We start from the raw sequence: 21,656 nt of genomic DNA on the forward strand, positions 1-21,656 counted from the left end.
TCACACTTGATGAAACGCCACCTACAGGTTAGTCTCCTTCTAGTTCTGAAAGAATTCACATCTATGAATAAGAAAACAGGATATAAGGAGGACAGACTCTGAGTCAAAGAAATCAACCGACAAAAGTATGATCCAAGTATTATATGACTCTGCCTAACAAGATTCATCCTGAAAACCACTTTTCCCAACTTATAATACAGTAAAAGACAAATACATAGCCCAAAGATGAGGAGAATCCCACAGTAAATTGAGTCCATTTGCAGTTTTTTTTTTAAGGTAGACAAGGAGAATGGGCTTTGGGAAACATTCTTAACTGCTCTGGGATAATGGCTATTTAAAAATGTGTTACTTTGTTAAAATCTTGGATGTAATAAAAATTTTGTAAAAACTAGATAATTAACCTAGTTATTGTGTTGCACTGTTACATACAAGCTATTACATTATAAGGTTAAATTTTATTGGCCTAGTTTGTAGTCATATTACACATGTTCAGAATGCAAAGTTAAACTCTATTTCTGACTAAAACAGAGCAATACAGAATAAATTAATACTCAATGACCTGTGTTAAATGTGCACAAGAAGATACCCATAAATTATAGTATGGGTACATTACATTTATATGTATATATGTGTGTGTGTGTATAAATAATTATATTTAGTTATAAAAATTCATTTAGGGTCATTTTTGGAGCTAAATGACCTTAATGAAACAGTTCTTAAACTAACTTCCACATGAACTTATAATAAGAGCTAAGCAGTGACTTCCACAGCTGTCTGATCCCGTGCTGGGTCCGGCTCCTGGCCTGGAGGTGCGGCCGCACAGAGCTGAGTATGACGACCCCTGTCCTCAAGGAGCCTCAGTCTAGTAGGGAGGAGACATACTAGACTGTGAGCTCCTCGAGGGCAGGAGAAGTGTCTTGGTCATCTTGCCCCAGGGACCAACACCAGGCTCAGCCGCTGTGGTGCTCACAGCTCTGGGGACTCAGGGGCACACACGCAGCCATCTGGGAAGCGTAGGGTGGGCACTACAGGGACAGAGAGCTCTGGGACCTAAGGGTGGAGGAGAGCCAGCTGCGAAACCATGGATGGCCAGCTCGTGGTGAAGCTCAGAAAGATGGAAGGATGCCAACAAGTGGGGAAGGAGGCACTCCGGCCAGAAGGTGGGCTTAGTTTGGCCCTGGTGTGAGGGACGGGCGGGAAGATACTGTCAGGCCATAGTGCAAGGAGTCTTCGGTGCCACTCTGGAAGCCTCTACCAAACACGGGCCTAACAGGAACCCACCAGAAGTTGTTTGGAACAAGGGTGTTCTTCTCCCATAATGATGCTTCAGGAGCCTGTCTAACGAGTAGGACCAACAGACAGGAAGAGTCAGGGTGCAGGAGCAGGGGAGGGAGTGCCCCAGCTGGTCAGCTGGGGGGGTGGGCAAAGAGTTACTGATGATCCCAAGATGAAGATGAAGATAATGGTACCACTGAGGCCTACGGATGGTGAGTGGCAAGAGCTGGCCGAGAGAAGATAACAGACTCGCTGTAGGATGAACATGATGTCCAGTGGCAATTCCGATCGCAGGTTCGGGACGCGTGAGAAAAGCGCAGGATGGAAGCTCAAGACAGACAGACGTGAGAGGTTCAGATAGTCCAGAAGGGGAACAGAGGCAAGGAGGCAGCTGGGAACAGAAATGTGGCCCACACTCACAGTAACGTCAGAGGAATAGCAGGTGAGCGGGAGAGCTGTCAGGGCGCGGGCGGGTGGCGGTATCAGAGAGGGGAGAAATTTCAAGAACAGAACCTCAAATTCTGAGGAAAGATAAAAGAGGAACAAAAAAAATTCATGAAATTAAGCTTGTTCAAAATCCTGCTCTAACAGTGAGAGCACATATAACTAGGTCGTGTAAAAATTAAGACCCTGGAGGTTTTTAGCTTGAAGACAGCTGTCTACGAATACTTGGAGGCCTCTCATTTGAAAGGCAGAGCAGAGCTGCCGTGCGGCTCTAGCAAGTGGAGCCCAGCCCTGGGGGAGCAGCAGGGCCCTGGAAGAGCCCGCGCTAGAGGTGCTCTCGCTGGAGGGTGGCTACCTGCCGACGCCTCCCCCTCCACAGGACTTCCCACTCTGGGGGCAGGTCTGTGCTTTGTTCACTGTGGAATCCCTAGTTAGAGCAACGTGGGCACTTAGCAGACAGCTGTTAACTGGACGCGTCTCTTATGTCTGTACCCACTCTCTCTGATTCTTCCTTGTCGGGAAACCTGTCCAGCAGGTGAGCTGCGTGAGGGTGAAGTGAGGCTAGAGTGGCTGAGGGGGGTCCCGCCCTGGGGTACAAGCCTGGGCTACACGAGCAGTGAGGGTCTGTTAAGATCCTGATACCTGATAATTTTATGAAAAAAGACTACAATACAGGAAATTAAAAAATAACCTCACAAGCAGGGAAACCCCCAAAATATGAGAACAGGTAATACAGCATACATTACCCCATGGCGTTGGCCAGTTGGTTGGTTATAAAATGAATCTCCCCATGCATATGTATTATATTACAATATCTTGAGTCCAATTCAATACAACAACTGTTCACTGAGCACTTACTAGGTACCTGATCCTAGGCTCTGCACAGAAGTAAGACAGACACAGCAGGGCCCACCAAGCTCTGGGTCTGGCTGGGGGCACATAAGCAGACGAGAAACTCGGCAGGGCTGCCTCTGGGCTGACCTTCTGAGGGGCTCAGCAAACCAAGTCCCTGTGTGTTCCATCCAGAGAACTGGGAGCCACTATAAGTTTGGGTCTGCCAGTACCTGGGACAAAATGATAGCTGAGCGGCAGTGTGGATATTCTAACTATAATAACAGAAGTGTTGAAAAGGTGTCCGGGAAGTGGCTCTCTCTTTGGGGGTAGGGTTGATTAGGGGAGTTTCCTGAAGGAGGTGAAATCTGAGCTGGATTCTGAAGGCTGAGTGGGAGCTTATCAGTTGGCAGAGTGGGGAAAGCATTTCTGGGAAAGAAAAAGGCAGGTGGAACGGCAGTGAGCCAGGCTGGGAGAATCATAGGCAGACAGGTGTTGCTGGAGTGGAAGCACCAGGGAGATGAAGGGGGGCTGGGAAGCGGCTGGAGAGGAGGGAGGGATGAAGCCACTGATGCATCTTTACCTTGTAAGCCATGCCAAGTCAGTTAGAAGTTAGGGGAGAGAGATTTGATGACAATTTGAAGTTTATTAAGATGTTACAATATAGTCTACTTAAGACTCTAGTAAGATATAAATAAATACAAATCAATTGCACGTCTTTATGTTGCGCAGGAGTAGGTTAGCCTTAGATGTACTGATAAATGACCTCGAAACGCTATTTCTGCAAGGGAGGAGAAGCAGCACAAGCCTGCCCCAGCCCCGGGCCCTCTCTCCCTCCACTCCTACCTGAGCTGAGCTTTGAGCTCAGTGAACCGGGGCCGCCTGCTGGGGTCATAGGCCCAGCATTTCGTCATAAGGCTGTAGAGGGTAGGAGGGCAATTTGGAGGCATTGGTAATCTTTCCCCATTCTCAATTCGACCGATCACATCATTGTTCTTCACTCCTTGAAAAGGCTTCACACCATGCATCAGTATCTCCCACATACATACACCTGTGAAGTGGGAATGAAAACATCACAGTGAACTCGGCAGGAAGAGGGTGACCCCATGTCTCAGGAATCCCTACACAGCCGGCACAAGGCCGCCAGCTGTGCGATTTTGGTAAATCTGCTAAATAAAGCAGCATTCGATTAACTGTTATAAAATAAAAACAGCAAAACTAATTTTAAAAACTACTTATATGATGCCAATAATGAAACACTGAATTATTACCAAGAAAAAAACCATAATTTTTCTAAGAAATGTATTTCTCTAAAAATCCTACATTAGAAAATGGCCCACTAGCTACAGTGGTAACTCATGACTTAATGAACCAGTACAAAAAGAGCTGAATGAATTTTAGACCCCACCACCACCCACTTCAGTCCAAACTGCTTATGAGTACAGCAACTGACCTAGGGCCTCACAAAGAAAATCCTAAAATTTAAGTCTTACACTTTTAGAATACTCAGATTCCTTTACAGATGTCCCTTAAAGAAGTTGGCTCATCCTTGCTGAGGGGGCCCAATGGCATTATTTTCTGTTGTATCCACTGTTTTGGGCTTCTCTGGGTAGCAGCAATCCTGCCCACAAACTCCACGATGAACCTCACAAACCTTTCTCCTGCTCTGCCCCTGGAAATCACAAGCTTCTCAGTCTCTTCTGAATGACACTTTAAAATAAACAAGCACACAAAACCTGCAGTGGAGAATGACAAGAGGACCGAGAAGGTGGGCCAGCACAGATGGTGCATGGTTCCCTCCTAGGTGCTTCTGACCACCACTTGGCACTCTGTCTGCTCTGGAGGTCCTGCCGCACCCTCAACATGCCACAAATGTACCTTAGCTTGTGTTAGAATTCTCTATATGTAATGCCATTTTCTTTTCCCCTTCACAAGCTCTCTTTTTAAGTACGTTTGTGAGTTTCTCTATAACACCCTTCCTGCATCTCCCATTCCCCCCTCCCGTTGTACAGGGGCACCGTGCAGGCAGAGCCTTGGGGAGAGGCACTAGACTTGATTTTGTCTCTTCAGTACCTATCACAGTATGTGCCTCAAAGGGGGCAAGGCATATTATCACATTAACGTGAATTAGATTCTGAAATTAGCCACAGTCACCTGATTTCAAAGTAAAGTGTGCATGACAGAAATAATGCCATAGTCCTGCTCTTCTCACCAGAAATTATAACATTATTAATAATGACCCCAGGCATCTTCTCTTGAGACCTACTATGTCTCTGGCACCCTTCCTTGAAATTTACATATATTATTCTTAATCTTCTCACCTTACATTTCTTCCAATAATGTGTAAAATCTAAGATGCCACTGATTATAAGATACGCCATTATTTTATATGACCAAAACGAGGAAAATGCTGCAAACTAAATTATGATATGATCCTTTGTTACCTCTTAGAATTACTTTATTCTTACTAAAGAGCTCTTTTAAACTCATTCAGACAAGAAAGTAACACCAATATTAACAAAACAAAGTCCACATGAGAGTAAGGTGACCCCATAAAACACGCTGTCAACTGACACCGACTGTAAGATGCCAGGCTTATGACACACTGCAGTCCCAGATATGTGAAAATGTGAAAAAAACAGGCATCTTAGAACCTTTGAAATATGGAACTTCCTTGAGGGGATCGATGGCTTGGCGCTGAGGGTCACACAGCGAGTAAGTGAGGTCCTGGGGTTTGAAGCCATGTCATTTGGACTCAGAGCCTTTTCCAGTTATGTCGCGCTACTTCCTATTTTACTGAGAAGTTCCTTCCTTTACTAAGTACCAGTCAGGGCACTAAATGAGTATTAAAAATCAACGGCAAGTAAGCAGAAGGAAGGAAAGAGCACATATTTGCTGCACATAAAGGTATTTATATTACAGAAAAAAGGCACATAAACTTAATGGGGCATCTCCTCTGAAGGCATTTAAAATCTAGCAGAGAAAACACCCACACAAGACTATTCGTTCACAAGGTCCCACGTGAGTGTCACGGCAGAGCGAGAAAGTGCAGGGATCAGAGAAGGGAAGTGATGCCGGGCTGACGCACCTGTGCACGGGCTTCATGGAGGGGGACACTTCAGGAGGTCAGACATTCACGTGGAAGAGAGAGTACAGGGTACACTGTTCCAGGTAGAGGGAGTGACAGCAGGAAGAGTGGGGCAGGAGAGGAATGTCATCCATATTAAAAAGGGTAATTTTAGAATTTGGATACAGCAGTTGAAGCGAACAGTGTAGCCTGAAAGCCACCCTCTCACCCTAGGTGGGAGCACGGCAAGGACACGGAGTGCAGCAGGCGGAGGACAGCAGCGACTGGCGTGGGGCAGGTGCAGAGGGGTGGGGCAGGCATCAAAGAAGCAGGAGCCACAGAAGACAAAGGGTCAAACTTTTTGAAAGTCAGATTCCAGAATAAAGAGATGAAGCACAATTTTAGATACTCAGTTTGAGGGGCTCTCAGAGAGCCAGACGGAAGGTTAACTGTTTAAAGTCATGCAAAAAAGTAACGACTGAGATGGCAGAGGGAGAGGAGAGAGCGATGGGGCTGGCGAGATGGACGCCGTGTGGGAGGAAGAGCCGGCGAGGGGGAATGGGAGGGACAGGAAGAGGAGCTGCAGACCCGCACAGCGGACAGCCCAGAACCCGGCGCACGAGCGTCCTCGACTCTGTCCAGCGGACCAAAGAGCAAGTCTAATGAAGGAGATGGCCAGGCAAGGGGAGGTAAACTGACCCACATATTCTGTAAAGAGATCACGCTGAGTTTATTTTGTAGAATATATGAAATGCACTCAAACACAAAACTTTTCAAAATACTCACCAAACATCCACACGTCACTAGCTGAGGTAAAACGACGAAAATTGATGGACTCTGGAGCCATCCATTTAATAGGCAGTTTTCCTTTGGAAGCTAGAAGATTAATTTCAGAGAGTGAATTTTCCTTGTCATCTGCTGAAGAATCTAACAGAGCAGCTGACATTTTGGTATTAAAATAAAAGGCTTTAAGTATTGGACGCTTGGACTTTGTTTCTCTGGCAGAGCTGTTTTTGTTTCCTCGACGTTCTGAGGTCATTTGGAAGTGATGAGCGGTTAGACAGGGACGGCAAGTACAGCACCGACACGCTTCTGTCTGAGGAGCGGTGGGGGCAGAGCAGGGAGCGGGAGCGCGTCAGCCGGAAGCACTAGCTTGCAGCTGCTGTGCAGAGCTTCACGATTTCCCCAAACAGGTCCTGATCTTTGGTTGGAATGCTTGCTCTAGAAATGGCCTCCTAACGACACACAGTTTATTCCCATTCATGGTACCTGAGTTCCATAAAGACTCCTTGAACACTGGGTCACTGCTCCAGGGAGAAATGTGTACACTCACACACATCTCTCATAGATTACAATCTTAAATCCTGGTAGGTTCTGCTTTCTTGAAAGTGAGGTTCACCATGTGTAGGTGACTTGCCTGAGCCCACTGCAGTAAGAGGCGCCAGGGCTGGGATTTAAACCCATCCATGTGGCCCAGAGGCAGAGGTGCCTGCCTGCTGCTGCACTGCCCCCTGTCCCTATCCTCCAGCTGAATCCGACACAGATTTTCCACTGCCCCAGTCATGTCCATGGCTTATAAGAGCATCGCAAGACTTGGGGAGTTACAGGTTCTACCGAATAGGCCAAAGTGCAAATACGGAATCCACAAAAATGAGGGCTGACTATACCTTCATCAGTATATGCAGAGCACGAGCAAGCAATGGAAGGAAAAAGGATATTTCTTACGAAAACCTGAAATTGTCCCTCTTTTGAGGCCTAAAAACTTTCCTTTGTGTCACAAAGGAAAAACAGTTCACCACTCCACTAATCATTCCTTCATTTGTGGGTTACAAGATGAACAACCCAGAGTATCTTTCTTCAAGGAATTCAAATTCTAAAAGAAATGGAATCTACTCATATAGGGTACAGGGTGTATGGAGATAGTGAATAAATGCCACTTGCCCCTGAAGTAGAGAGAACAATGCTGAGATGTGTCAGGGAAGCTGTAGGGCAGGGACACAGGAGCAGGGAGTGAGTCCCCAGGGCAAATGGGCTGGGTCAGGGGCACCTGAGCCCTGCCAGTGGCAGCAAGGGTCTGGACTTTCTTCTGTAAGCCATGAGTGCGTCAGAAAACTTTAATCAGGAGAGTAGTTCATTTATTTTTTTCTATTTAATTTCAAGTACCTTCATAACAACTGAGATCAAATCCTGTTTGTTTCGTTCAAAACAAACTACTCCATACACTGTTTTGAATTGAAGAATCCCTAACTTTTAGGGGTTGGTTTTCTGAAACCTAATGGAATCTATATTTACTATCTTTCTGAGATAACAATATATATGTGAATTTGTCAACTGCCTATTTTATTCATAGTTGGAATAAAGTTGATTAACAATTTACATTGGTTTCCAACACACAGAACAACATAGTGACATGATAGTTATACTCATTACTAGAGCTCGCCACAGTAAGTGTAGTTACCCTGTTACCACACCAGGTATTACAGCATTATTGGTTCTATTCTTTATGCTGTACTCTCATTCCTATGACTAATTTATTTTTTAATTTGAAATTTATACCTCTTTATCCCCTTTACCTATTTTACCCATTTCCCCACCCCCTCCCTATGGTAATCAACAGTCTGTTAATATTTATGGGTCTATTTCCTTTTTGTTTGTTCTGTCTTTTTAGATTCCACATGTAAGTGAAATCATATGGTATTTGTCTTTCTCTGCCTGGCTTACTTCACTTAGCATGATATGCTCTAGGTCCACCCATGTTGTCGCAAATGGCAAGAGGTCCTTCTTTTTGATGGCTGAGTAATATTCCATGTGTATATATACCACCTCTTCTTTATCCATTATTCTTTTCATGGGCATTTGGGTTGCTTCTGAATCTTGGCTACTGCATGTCAACTGCCCGTTTTAAGTGCTAAAGGGTGCGGCGCCTTGGTGGTGTACTGGCTGGGGTTAGCTCTTCACTGGAGTTCTAGGACTTGGACTAGCTAGGATTTGAGGTGGATATGAAATGCATTTTAGAACAGCAGGAAGCTGATTAGGTTATTTTTAAGTTAAATGAACAAATAACTAAAATGAAAAAATAACCAAGAACTTCCTTTTCACATAATAAAGGATTAGGCTGTAGTATACAGAAAGCCTATGGGAAGAGAACAGTCACAAGCTGTAGTATAAAACCAAAGAGACTAGTTTTATACGTAGAAATTCAGGCCCATTTTGCTGTAATATGAAAATCAAACTGAGAAAAAACTGGCCTTTGTAAAACAGCAGTAATAATCAGAATGTATGCTGATAGCATAATATGGATTTACAACACAAACCTTAGCTGAAGCACTAGGAATATGAAAACCTATTAACAAAAATATTTATTCAGTAATAATTTGAAGGATCAAATCAATCTGATTCCAAGTTGGCAATATTAAAGGAAAATCGTGTGTGCTAGACATCAGTCTCCCGTTCTCTAAAGTCAGGCTGCCTTCACCCAGCCAGGACACTCAAGCCAGTCTGCTGTGATGCGTTGGTGTCCACCAGCAGAAGGACATCTGGGCAGAGGCCAGTGTTTGGCTACTAAAAATAAAGCTGCAGTGAACATCTGAATACAGATTTTGTGTGAATGTAAGTTCTTCTTTCTCTGGGAGAAACGCCTGGAGTAGTACACTACTAGATCATACGGTACTTGTATGTTTAGTTTCTTAAGAATCTGAGCAAAACTCTTTTCCAGACTGACTGTACCATTTTACATTCTCACAAGCAATGTATGTAATTTAGCTTCTCTGCATCTTTGTCAGCACTTGGCATTAGCACTATTTTTTCTTTTAGCTGTTCTGACAGGTATGCAAAGGCATCTCATTGTGGTCTTAATTTACATTTCCCTAATGCATAAGATGTAAGAATATCTCCTCATGTGCTTATCAGCCATCTTTTGCCCATTTTCTAACTATACTGTTTCTTTTTTACTATTAACTTTTAATAGTTCTTTTTATATGACAGATACTAGTCCCTTGTAGGATATGTGGTTGGCAAGTATTTTCTCTCATTCTGTAGCTTGTCTTTTCATCCTAACAGGGTTCTTTGGCAGAACAAAAATTTTTAATTTTGATGAGGTCCAATGTATTAATTTTTACTTTTATGGATGTTTTTGGTGTCATAGCTAAGGACTCTCTCTGCCTGGTCCTAGATCCCAAAGGTTTATTCCTCTGTTTTCTCTATAACACAGAAAAGTTTTTCTGTTTTCTGTTTTGTAATCCAGTCTATGATGCCCTTTGAGTTCACTCAGAGTGAGGTCAGGCCGAGGTCCACTTTTTGCCTGTGAATCGCCAGCACCATTTGTTGGAAAGGCTGTCCTTCCTCCACTGAAATGATTTTACATCTCTGTCAAAAACCAGCTGAAGACATTAGAACAGACCTTTTTAAAAAATAAAAATCATTAAAAATGTTGAGCCAATTTCTTATTTATTGCTCTGATTTCTTACCTTTGTAGTAAGTACTGTCTTCCATATATCGGGATAATCCAAAGTCTCCTAATTTCACACAATCATTTGAGGACACCAGAACATTCCGAGCAGCAATGTCCCTGAGAAGGAAGAATGTGAGACAGTAAATTTTACTACAAGGAAAACAATCCCACAAACTCATCTATATTATATAAAAACATGCTGACAGATACTTTGAAAGATAGCTTATACACATTGCAAACAGGAGATTATACACTGAAAAAAAGGACACTTTTATTAATTTACTTAAAATAATAGTTCAGCATATATTTACTCATTAATATGATGATTAGTATTTTGAAAGATGGCAGAGTATATTCTCAAACAATGAAACCATTTGTTACTTTTCGTACAATCACATTACCAACTGCATTAACAGATAGACAGTCATACATGACTGGGGTCTATGTCCCTGCTATTACTAGGGGAGTCATTAAATAAAAGCTATCTTCTCTAAAATTGCTTTGCTGATACAGTTTAATGCTGGATAAAAAAACTCAACACAAAATCTGGCAAACACACTGCTGAAGGCTTTCATTACATTGGAACCGAAGGCTCAGATTATAAAGAGAAATGCAGCACAACGCCAACAGATGCGCTCATGACACGTGTCCCAGAGTCTCAGGGCAGCTTATTATTATTATTATTTTTTAGATAATTATTTTTTATTGAAGGGTAGTTGACGCACAGTATTACATTACATTAGTTTCAAGTGTACAACACAGTGATAAAACATTTATATACATAATTCTAGGTTCCAGCTATCACCCTACCAAGCTGTTACAATATCTTGACTATATTCCTTATGCTATACATTACATCCCAGTTACTTATTTATTTTACCATTGGAAGTCTGTCCTTTTTTTTTTTTTTGTGAGGGCATCTCTCATATTTATTGATCAAATGGTTGTTAACGACAATAAAATTCTGTATAGGGGGGGTCAATGCTCAATGCACAATCATTAATCCACCCCAAGCCTAATTTTCGTCAGTCTCCAATCTTCTGAGGCATAACAAACAAGTTCTTACATGGAGAACAAATTCTTACATAATGAGTAAGTTACATAGTGAACAGTACAAGGGCAGTCATCACAGAAACTTTCGGTTTTGCTCATGCATTATGAACTATAAACAGTCAGTTCAAATACGAATACTCATTTGGTTTTTATACTTGATTTATATGTGGATATCACATTTCTCTCTTTATTATTATTATTTTTAATAAAATGCTGAAGTGGTAGGTAGATACAAGATAAAGGTAGAAAACATAGTTTAGTGTTGTAAGAGAGCAAATGTAGATGATCAGGTGTGTGCCTGTAGACTATGTGTTAATCCAAGCTAGACAAGGGCAATAAAACATCCACGTATGCAGAAGATTTCTCTCAGAACAGGGGGGGTGAGGTTCTAAGCCTCACCTCTGTTGATCCCCAATTTCTCACCTGATGGCCACCCTGCGACTGTGCCTGTCTTAGGTTGTTCCTCCCTTGAGGAATCTTACCCGTCTCTGGCTAACCAGTCATCTTCCGGGGCCATACAGGGAAATGTAAAGTTGGTAAGTGAGAGAGAACCAGGGCAGCTTATTTTTCAGGCCCACATGTTAACTGTTCTGGTGTCACGTGCAGGCTCTCTAGGAAGGAACATTTTTTTCAGGGAACAAAAAAATGTTTCCAACTCCATGTGAGGAAAAGTCTTTTAAACATGTTGTGTTAACATGCCAGGGCCCCTCACTTGGCCAGGACAGCCAGCACACCTTCCTAGTACTGTCCACATGAAACAGTCAAGCAGTGTTAGGGGTCTCAAGGCACAGTGATCACGTACCTTTCCCTCTGAGCCCTCCACTCCCCACTCCCCAACTCAGAAGGCACAACACTGGACCTTACCTGTGCACAAATCTTTTGCTCTCGAGATATGCAAGAGCTGTGCTGAGCTGATAGGCATATAGGATCAGAGATGCTAGATCCAAACTGTATTTCCTCACTTGCAGAAATGACCTCAGCTGTTGGAACAGTGACCAAGACAAAACAGAAAAGAATTAGGGACAGAGAATACCTATCAACAACAAAGGGGCTGCACTCCACATTCACGCTGCCCTTTCCAAGCACACGTTGAGTGGCTTCAATTCTCTCCTAAGAAAAAAAGAGCATAATAAATGAAACATGTTAGCTCACTAATTATGGTTAATCATCCTTTATTTGAAGTCCTCTTGTGAAAGCAGAATCTTCTTGAGTACAGACAAATTTTTTAAAAAATACAGAAAGATGCTTCAAGGGAATGAACGAAAGCCTAGTTTAAAATACTGCTGCACAGTAATAGCTGGGAAACAAGAAACCTTATTAGGATTCAAACAAGCCCAGCACCCACCCCAGCACACCCACACTCCAAGCCTCGCTGCATCTGGGTGGACCTGAGGACAAGGTGATGAGGCGGAAGGGGAAGCAAGCAGCAGTTTCTCTTCCCCCACATGCCACTTTGGGTGCAGAGGATGAAATGGTCATTGTTGGGTATTTGCCCCACTGGGCTTACTGGCCCTTACTTCCACTGTCATGATTAACTGAGCTAAATGCTAACATAGTAAAGAAAGGCAGATGAATTTAATACACTAATTCTACAAAAATCAACACATAAAGGACATTAAGCAACATTCTAAGCCAGAAGAATTAGCAAATTCTCCAAAAGCAAAAGCAGAAAGATACTGTGAATAATGAATACATATACACACCCCATTTTATTTGGAAAAGTAGGGCAGAGGGAGAAAAGACGCTGTAGAGGCCTTAAGATACTTCACCACCAAGCTATGAGATCAGATGCGGAGAGGAACAGCGGGAACCATTCGGCGGGAGGCTTTCAAAGGAAGGGAGGCTGGTGCTGCCACAAAGCAAGGAAGGACCCAAACTACTCTCTGCCCTGGTAGCTGGAAATAAAGTACCCATTACAAGCGAAACTGTCTTTGGTGTCCTTTAGGAAAGAAGGAATGTGTATAACATTGTAGAAGTTTAAACTTAAACTAAGTCTTCCTATCATAAAGTCAGGTGTCGGCATCTGGAAAATCAACTCCTGTTTGTCCCCAACCAGGCAGGCTACAGGGCGGCCTGCAGATGGGAACGGTGCCAGGTCTATGCCTGCCCTGACCGTGGGTCTGATTGGGCAGGCGGTGGGCGAGGGGCCTGTAATCTGCCCTTCTAGCAAGTTTCCAGGTGCTGGTGATGCACTGATAAAGGGGTTTCTGTGTTTGGGAGAAGTCAATAAGGAGATCTGTTCATGTTCTGTTATTCACATTTCAAAAAGAAACTGACTGGTGCCAGTTGGTCTGAAAGACACTGCAGAGCAAAATTTCCAAGAGGCTAAGCAACTGCTTAGATTTACCTAAATTCAGCGTTGATTTACCCACCCTCTATTAACATTGTTTCTTTCATCCTCAAACCACTGGGCTAATGATGTTGGTAATAGCACCAGAGGGGGAAAAAAAAAAAGAGTCCCTTGGTCACCTGTTGTTCCAGTCCTGGTAAAAGTTTCGGCTGCAGAAGACAGCTGCTGCCAGGACTGAGCCAGGGGATTACTCGGGAATCAATGGTGAAGACGTCTATCCATATTCTCTGAACCAAAACCACAAGGGTACATCATACACTTTTTTTTCTTAAACAAAGGATATCAAACACTGGGCGAAGGCTGGATGATAACTAGGCGCGTGACCGCTACTACCCATTGGATCCAAAGGGCTGGCGGTCCACCCGAACGGCTCGGGGCTAAGGGTCATGGTACCTCTCCAAGTGTGCACAGCTCCATGATTATCCAGACAGGGTTCTCTGTGATGACTCCAATCAGCTTCACAATATGAGGGTGGTCAAACTGACGCATCGTTACTAGGGAAAAACAGTTGTCCACAGTTACTTTTTTGATAAGGTGCAAGATAATGGTGGCTCATGCCTTCTGTGTTTTCTTGGCCTGGCTGCTCTGTAGAAATAAGCTAGTTGAGACAGAAGTCATTGCCAGGTCTTGTCTTGTACTTAAGCCAGAGATGTAGTAATAGCATTAAGGATACACTTAGACTTCACTGATGAAGATACAATATGATTTACTCTTTGACTTCCTGATTTATTGGACTGTTGGGTGGTAAATATTTACTGAAATAGGATGTAAAAGATGTTCACTCTAGTACACGTAAGGAAGGACGCCAAGACCCATCTGTATGACCAATGTCTGTCTACTGAGTACCCTTCACAGATTAAGCCCTGAGCTGGGCGTAGGGTCTGAGCAGTGAGCAAAACGGACATGGTCCTTGTTCCCAGGATGCTTAAAGTCTAGAGGAGGGAGAGACAGTAACAATTTTTAAGCAATGTGTACTTAATTATGAAAACTTAGGAAGGAAAGAATACAGCCCTGTGAAGAAGCCTCCCCAGGAGGGAATGTTTTAAGTATGTGGTCAAATAAGAAGGGACGAGCCGCATGGAAGCTGAGGGCAGCGGGAAAGAGCCCGATGACACGAGTGCCCAAGACCGGGCTGGCTCTCGAGGTCCGCACTCAGCAGAGACGGCCCCCGCACACACGACCCCCCAAGGCAGCTTCCCCATGGGGTGTGCGGGCTGAGAGCCGGAGGGTCGCGACTCTGTAGCAGGGCTTGTCCCTTCACTAGTCTGTGAGCTCCGTGAGGGCAGGGGTGGCGTCTGTCCTGCTCCCCCAACTGTAGGGCCTGGCAGCATCTGGGCCAAGACTGTTTCTACATCTGCCCAATTCCAGTGCAAAGACATGTAGTGTTACAGGTACCAAGGATAAAGGGACAGTACATTAATCTACCTTTTTACCAGAAATACCCCAAACATCATGGCTTACCTGGAATAATGTGTAGATAAGTACATCTACAAACAGAGATACTAATTTGCAAGGCAAGATAATAAATGTAATTATCTTGTTAAAGTAAAAACATTCTTTTAATTCTTCAGAGACAGTTTGGATTTTATAGGTAAAAAGTCAAATGAAGTTCCACAGCAATTTCTAGAAACTTACAGGCTTCTTGAAGGAATTTCTCTCTCACGCTGTCTGAAGTACAGTTTTTACATGTTTTAATTGCAACTGCCAAAGCTGGATTCTCCTGTCAGGGAAATTACAGAATCACACACACATGTAAAAAGAGGTTCTCTACATAAATCTGCATACATTCATGAAAAGCTGTTTGTTTTGCAAGTATGCGAAATCTGGACTAGGCAGAATCAGCACTATAAAATCTGGAGAGTAAGAGGACACTTAAAATACTCAGCATAAAATCCCCAGCAAAGATGGACATGCAAGTAAAATGCTTCAGGCAATTCACTGATTCATTTGTTCTACAAGCATTTGTTTTCTGCCTATATGCCAGGCACTTTTAGGATGTATGCTTAGGTTACATTAGCGAACAAGAGGCAGAGATCTCAAACTCAGGTTCTAGTGAAGGGCAGACAATAACCACGCTAATCACGTGATGTGCCCCAGGGAAGGTGTGCAGGGGGTGCTGGCCAGGTGGGTGGGGCTGCATGCCAGGCAGACCTGCCTGAGTGGAGAAGAGGCTACAGCCAGAGCTGGAGGAGGGGAGCGAGAGGCTGCCGGGGCAGCCCAGGGGACAGCTCCAGTCAAGGAGCTGAGGCAGCAGCTGCCTGGCGACACCGCATGCAGCTGGAGGAGGGCTGAGGCAACGGAGGGCCGGGCCACGCAGGGCCTTTTAGGTCAGTAGAAAGATGCGGCTTTCACTGAGACGGGGACCGGGGCCAGTGGAGTGTTTGGGCAGCAGAGTGCCACGGCCAACCTTGCTGAGGGTCATGCCACAGGGCTCCTGAGAAAAGGGCTTCCCCATGGGGCACTCTGGGTTGCTCTCTTCCTTGCGCCAGTCTCTGCTCACATGTCCCCCTACCAGAGGGCTTTTCCGACCACCTCCTCTTGCCCATGAAATCTATGCTGAGTTACATTTTGACCCACTAATAAGAATCCTTGATAGAATGTTACTTGATCTTATAGAACACTAAAGAGCATCATCTGGAAAAAGGATTTTTAATAGGAGCCCAGAGAAAAGAACAGACTCCTTCACACTATAAAATTAGACTCCCACATTGAAAACAGAATAAATACATATGATAGATACCAGAAAGATACTCAACAAAAAATGTGAATCCTGCTATTTTTCTAGGGTCTGGGATTCCACCAACAAATACTTAGTAAACCCTGGACTATGGATATTAAAAGAAATTATTCTCTTGTATTTTCACAACTAAAATGGATTACTTACATTAAAGGGGAATGAAATAAAGTCTACCAATCCCACTATTATCTGTGCAATCCTGGTAAGTCACTGTACTGTGGGAACTTCAGAATGCTTGCCTACCAAGTATTTTAGATACTGAAAGAAGCTTAGAGACCATTGGGTTCAACTGTAATAATTTAGTTAAGAAACCTCACCAACCTTATGTTCCACAGGCAGGTAGAGGCAGGTCTAAAATTTAGGTCTTTGACCAAATTTAGATCTAGGGTTCTTACTATTGCATTTTGCCTCAAAGAGCAGAGTTAAGAAAATTAAGAAGATGAATAATACAGATACAGTGAATACTAATTGGAAGAGGAGTTAACAGCTAGAAATATATAATAAATGATTTAATTTTACATAAGTACAAGGGTAAAAACTTCAAAACATTGAAAATGCATCTAATACACCCAACCTAGAGAACATCACAGCCTAGCAACCCTTAAATGTGTTCAGACACTAACATTAGCCAACAGTTGGCAAAATCCTCCAACACAAAGCCTATTTTATAATGAAGTGTTGACTATTTCATGCAATGTATTGAACACTGTACTGAAATTAAAAACAGGATGGCTGCACAGGGGTAGAATGGTTGCCAGTGCACCAGCCATTGACCCTCGTGATCGTGTACCTGACTGGGAGCTGCACTCACTGCCCTGCCCAGCATCAGAAAGAGGATTGGACCACATGTCAGTAGCCCAGAAAATTATCCAAATTCAGAATTCCAAGCATGCTTTCTAGTGAATGTGTACTGGTTCTGCACTATCATAAAGTTAAAAAAATATTACAAGTTGGACTATTTTAAGTCAGGGATAATTTATGTATCTTTATCTTTGGACACCTGTTGTTATGCTAGTTAAAAAAAAGATTTCTTGAGCGAGCATGCACTATTGTTTTAAAATTACTGATCTAATAAAAAAAGACACAAAATACCAAGTGTCAGTGGGGCTGTGGATAACAGGGCACTCTTCCACACTGCTGCTAGGAATGGACAATGGTGCTGCTTCTTTGGAAAACAGTTCAGCATTAGACAAAAAGTTAAATAGTTCCAATATGACCCAGCAATTCCATTCCTAGACATACGCTCAAGAGGGCTAAAAGCTATGTAAACACACAAACTTGTGCATGAATGTTCACAGCAGATTTATTCGTAACAGCCAAGAGGTGGTGACTACCCAAATGCCCATCAACTGATAATAGATAAGCAAAGAATGATACAGCCACACAATGGCATGTTATTTGGCAATAAAAAAATGAAGTACTGCTACGTGACACAATATGGATGAATCTCGAACACATTATGCTACTAGAGGAAACTAAACACAAAAGGCCTGATTCACATAAAATGTCCAAAGAGGCAAACTGTGTGACGGTTGCATAAGTCTCAATATACTAAAAACACACTGAATTATATACTTTAAAATAATGAATTTTATAGTATAGTATGTGAATTATATAATTACGTGTGTGTGTGTGTGTGTATACAGTTTTTAAAACTCATCTCTTTTGGAGGCCATTTGGGGCAAATTAATGCTCTGTTCTTGAAAACACAGCTAAGTGGGAATACTGACTAACTGCTATGACTTTGGTCGTCTATTTGTCAACTCCATCCAGTGGAACAATCATCTATGGAATCTACTGGTGACAGAGACTGAAAGACTAAAATAAATAATTAGATAAAGACCCAGCCCTCTAGGAACTAGCTTTGCCATTTTTAGGTTCCTGAATATACCAACTAAGTTGGCATCTATGATGAGCTACAGAAAAGACAACCACAAAAACTTCAAAGAACTAGGACTCGTGAAGACAAACCAGGCAATTTAAGCTTAAACAGCCAAAAAGTAGTCCAGAGTTTTGTCAGTCTTAAAGGACTTACTGGGCTCATATAAACGCCTTGATGTACATCCCCAAATTGGCCTTCTCCAATACATCGTCCAAGCTCTATTCTTTCTCTTTGAATCTCATAATCCCTGGCTGCAAAACATGATCCATATATCAAAAAATATTTTAAGCACAATATTCCAAATGTTGAAATAATGTCTGACACATTTCATTATCACCCCATGAGTAAAAATGTCACTGGTGGCATATCATTCTAGGAAAATACTTTAAACAGAGTGGAATTCTCTTAAACAGTATTTTAAAAGGAATTTATGTAACTGTTAGGGCATTGGTTAAGCTACCAAAATGATGAGTTCTACTAAAGGCAGTTTTTTTCACATTTTTAAATATCTGATTCAGTTTATATCTACTTGATGGTTTTCCAAATATCCTCTCCAAGTATTAAATTATATGCTTTAATTAATAAGTGCTATTATTATTATTAGTTCAAGTATTAATACATGAAGGCTAAACAACAAAGCAATTATCTTACAAATAACTGAAGTTTATAGATATAGAGGCAACAAAAATTGTGTCATGAGTAAATTTACATTTTAAAAGTTTAAGAGTTTTCCACTTCCTTAAAATCCTATCTCTATATTATTCATGGAGCTAAAAGAGTTTAAAGAGGTAGTTTCTAAAAACGAATTTCAAAATTAGATGACTTGGAATCAAGATCAAACACATCACATAATAAATCATGAGTATATTTTTGATAGCATTTGCCTCAAAAGAATGTATTCAATTGTGATTTATATAAAATCAACTATTGAGTAGGCTTTATGAGGCACATGGAGAGAAAATTCCCACTAGGAATCAAGCAGATTGATTCTAATCCAATTAATTACTGAGCATTTGGTTTTTTCCATCAGGAAACTCATCCCCATATGTATGCCATTAGTATAACCACCAATGGAATACGACAATAGCCAAACATTGTAACTTTTCTCCTTGGTTTATCAGAGTATAATCATACAGAAAATTCAACCTGAAGTTTAAATGGTTATTTCCCTCTTTAAAATCACTTAGCTAGTAGTTCCATTGGTTTAACAACAAGAGTAAACCAATGAAAAACAGTTTAAAAATAAAAGTTAACTGAAAACTGAAACATCTCGTGTCACTCCACGGGTTGCAATTGCAAGCAAAGGCGGGTATGGTAGAGAACCCTGTTACCTTCATCTATCCCATAGCTTTCTGCATGGCCATGAGGAGAGAAAAAATCGAAGACCTTGCTTAGAAATAACTGATAGCATTAGGTTCACAACAACAAACTTGAGGAGTACATTTCAGTAACAGTTACTGTGTCAAATATTTTGACCACAAATATGAGTAAAAAGAGGACTAGACACAAGTAAAAACTAACTTTTCACAAGTTAACTCAGTGTGACATAAACAATACTTTAAATTTTTTATATCATAAATTCCTATTGATAACTCATTTCTGTGTAGTCTGGATAAAAGTTGCCATGTTAGACATTTACTACTTAACTCCAATAATAAATATACAAACAAGAATGTGGATTTTCTGCAGGAATGCACAAATGCCTCACCAGAAATTTAAACCTTTTTTTAAGTTGCTACTGCAAGTCAAAATGTACACACTTAAGTTTCAGCTCTTGCCTTTGTTTTGAATCACCCTCTAATAAAGAAGCTCTTAAAAGGGGACCCAGGAGTCCACCCAGGACAGCACATGCCTGAGAGGGGTGCATCCCTTCTCTTTATTTTGGTACTGTCTCCTCAATGTATACAGTAAGTCTCATGAGAGTGTCCCTTAAAGTATTCACACAACTGAAGTAAAGCAACCGAAACATTTTATAAGTATATAACAGCTCTAGTGAAATCAGAACATCAGATATTTAATTATTAAGGCCTCTGAGGCTGTCATATGGACTCATAACCGAGCCTCTTTAAGAGGTAAGTTTAAAAATTATTTTATGCAAATGAAATTCTTAGGGTGTCCACAATTCAAGATCTGGGACTATGTACTCCAGTTCAGCCCAGAGGGCTTTCAGATTCTCCCCAGTCAACACATAGCCCATGACAGAGAGAAGTGAAGGTTGATGCCTCTAGGCTCAGGAAGGTCACTGAAGAGTCTGTTTCTCTCCTCACACCTCCCACCCCAAGATGTATGGACAAATGCAGGAAGCTCTTTGCAACTGGTTAGTCAAGGGCAGTAAAGAACACAATTTCAAAGGGGAAATACAATTCACTGAATCTATGTATTCAAAGAATTGAATCTATATATGTACATACATTTAAATAATACTAATTTTCTATGGAGAAGAAACACTCTAACCAATAAAGGTTATATTATCACAGAGCCAGAAAACAAGATAACAAAAACTTCATCACAAAACTGACTTACTACACACATTTGTGTTTTCAGCTTCTGACCTTAGAGTGGGCACATACAATAAACAACACTAAAGGCTGAAAAGAATATTTATGTTACACACTCAAAAAGGTATTAAATAGTTCTAAAAGGGCAATAAATATCTGAAACTTTAACATGGGAGATATTTAAAAGTTAAATATCTGTCAAATCTGCATGAGAACCAAATCAGAAGTCTACTTACTTGAGGGCATGGTGTAAGTATCTTCTTCATCTATAATCTCAGCATAATCGTCTGTCTCTGTAGGAAGGAAACAGATACGTTGGAAGAGGTTAAATACTTGACCTCCTGGCCTTTATATAATTTGAAAAGGCAAAATGATCTGCCTAAATCCTCTACTATGCTGACATATTCTTAAAACACTATTACTCAATTTTCGCTTCACATCAGTCATTTATGGAAACAGAAGTGCATTGTGTTGTGACACACAGACGTGTTTCTGGGAGCAAACAGAGCTAACGCAAAAGCCCTTATGGAAAATAGAAAGATGTGAAACAACTATATATATTATTAAAATCCACCAATCTGCACTAACTGCAAAACTCTCCCTCAGCTATATACCAAATACATGTTTAAAACCATACTGTTGTCTACTGGGGTTTCTCCAGACAGGACTGGTATCTCAGAAACTTGGTATCTCACATTTTTCAAAATTAAGACTCCACAGCGTAACCTGAATGTTCTCCATTAGAAAACAAAGATGGCAGCCCGATTTTTGAAGAGATTAACTGTGCCAACTTATTTCATTTATTCAGGGTGAAAGCAACCCCAAAATTTATCTCTTACAACTTTTTCACTCAGATAGTATCAGATATCAGATAATGTCCTAAGGGTAAAAGACTACCAAAAACATGAAGTGAGAAGAAACGGCATACCAAAACGAGGTGTTTTCAGATAAAGCCAGGGGGCGCCAATGTTTCGACTTATTCCTTCAGTAACACAGTAACTTAAAAATCCAACACCATATCAACGGGGGAAACCCATTTCAAGAAATAACCACTCACTTAAACAACACA

General features: G+C 41.8%; 1 protein-coding gene across 14 annotated transcripts in view; it reads right to left on the minus strand.

Moving 5' to 3' along the window:
* PTK2 (protein tyrosine kinase 2) overlaps nucleotides 1–21,656 on the minus strand; it is a 294,240-nt gene that overhangs the window by 48,483 nt on the left and 224,101 nt on the right. For 9 of the 14 annotated variants that reach the window (XM_057497658.1, XM_057497652.1, XM_057497654.1 and 6 more), the window contains 9 exons: nucleotides 20,824–20,880; nucleotides 19,421–19,441; nucleotides 18,243–18,340; nucleotides 15,106–15,190; nucleotides 13,864–13,964; nucleotides 11,985–12,100; nucleotides 10,084–10,184; nucleotides 6,404–6,493; nucleotides 3,397–3,601 (listed from right to left, as the gene is read on the minus strand). In XM_057497658.1, the coding sequence (XP_057353641.1) occupies nucleotides 3,397–3,601; nucleotides 6,404–6,493; nucleotides 10,084–10,184; nucleotides 11,985–12,100; nucleotides 13,864–13,964; nucleotides 15,106–15,190; nucleotides 18,243–18,340; nucleotides 19,421–19,441; nucleotides 20,824–20,880 (874 nt within the window). Of the gene's footprint in view, nucleotides 1–3,396; nucleotides 3,602–6,403; nucleotides 6,494–10,083; nucleotides 10,185–11,984; nucleotides 12,101–13,863; nucleotides 13,965–15,105; nucleotides 15,191–18,242; nucleotides 18,341–19,420; nucleotides 19,442–20,823; nucleotides 20,881–21,656 lie in introns of those variants that run through there. The other 5 variants (XM_036922895.2, XM_036922927.2, XM_036922935.2 and 2 more) reach the window with 2 other exon arrangements.

This window comes from Manis pentadactyla, chromosome 3, assembly GCF_030020395.1.
Source record: "Manis pentadactyla isolate mManPen7 chromosome 3, mManPen7.hap1, whole genome shotgun sequence".
Taxonomy (NCBI): domain Eukaryota; kingdom Metazoa; phylum Chordata; class Mammalia; order Pholidota; family Manidae; genus Manis; species Manis pentadactyla.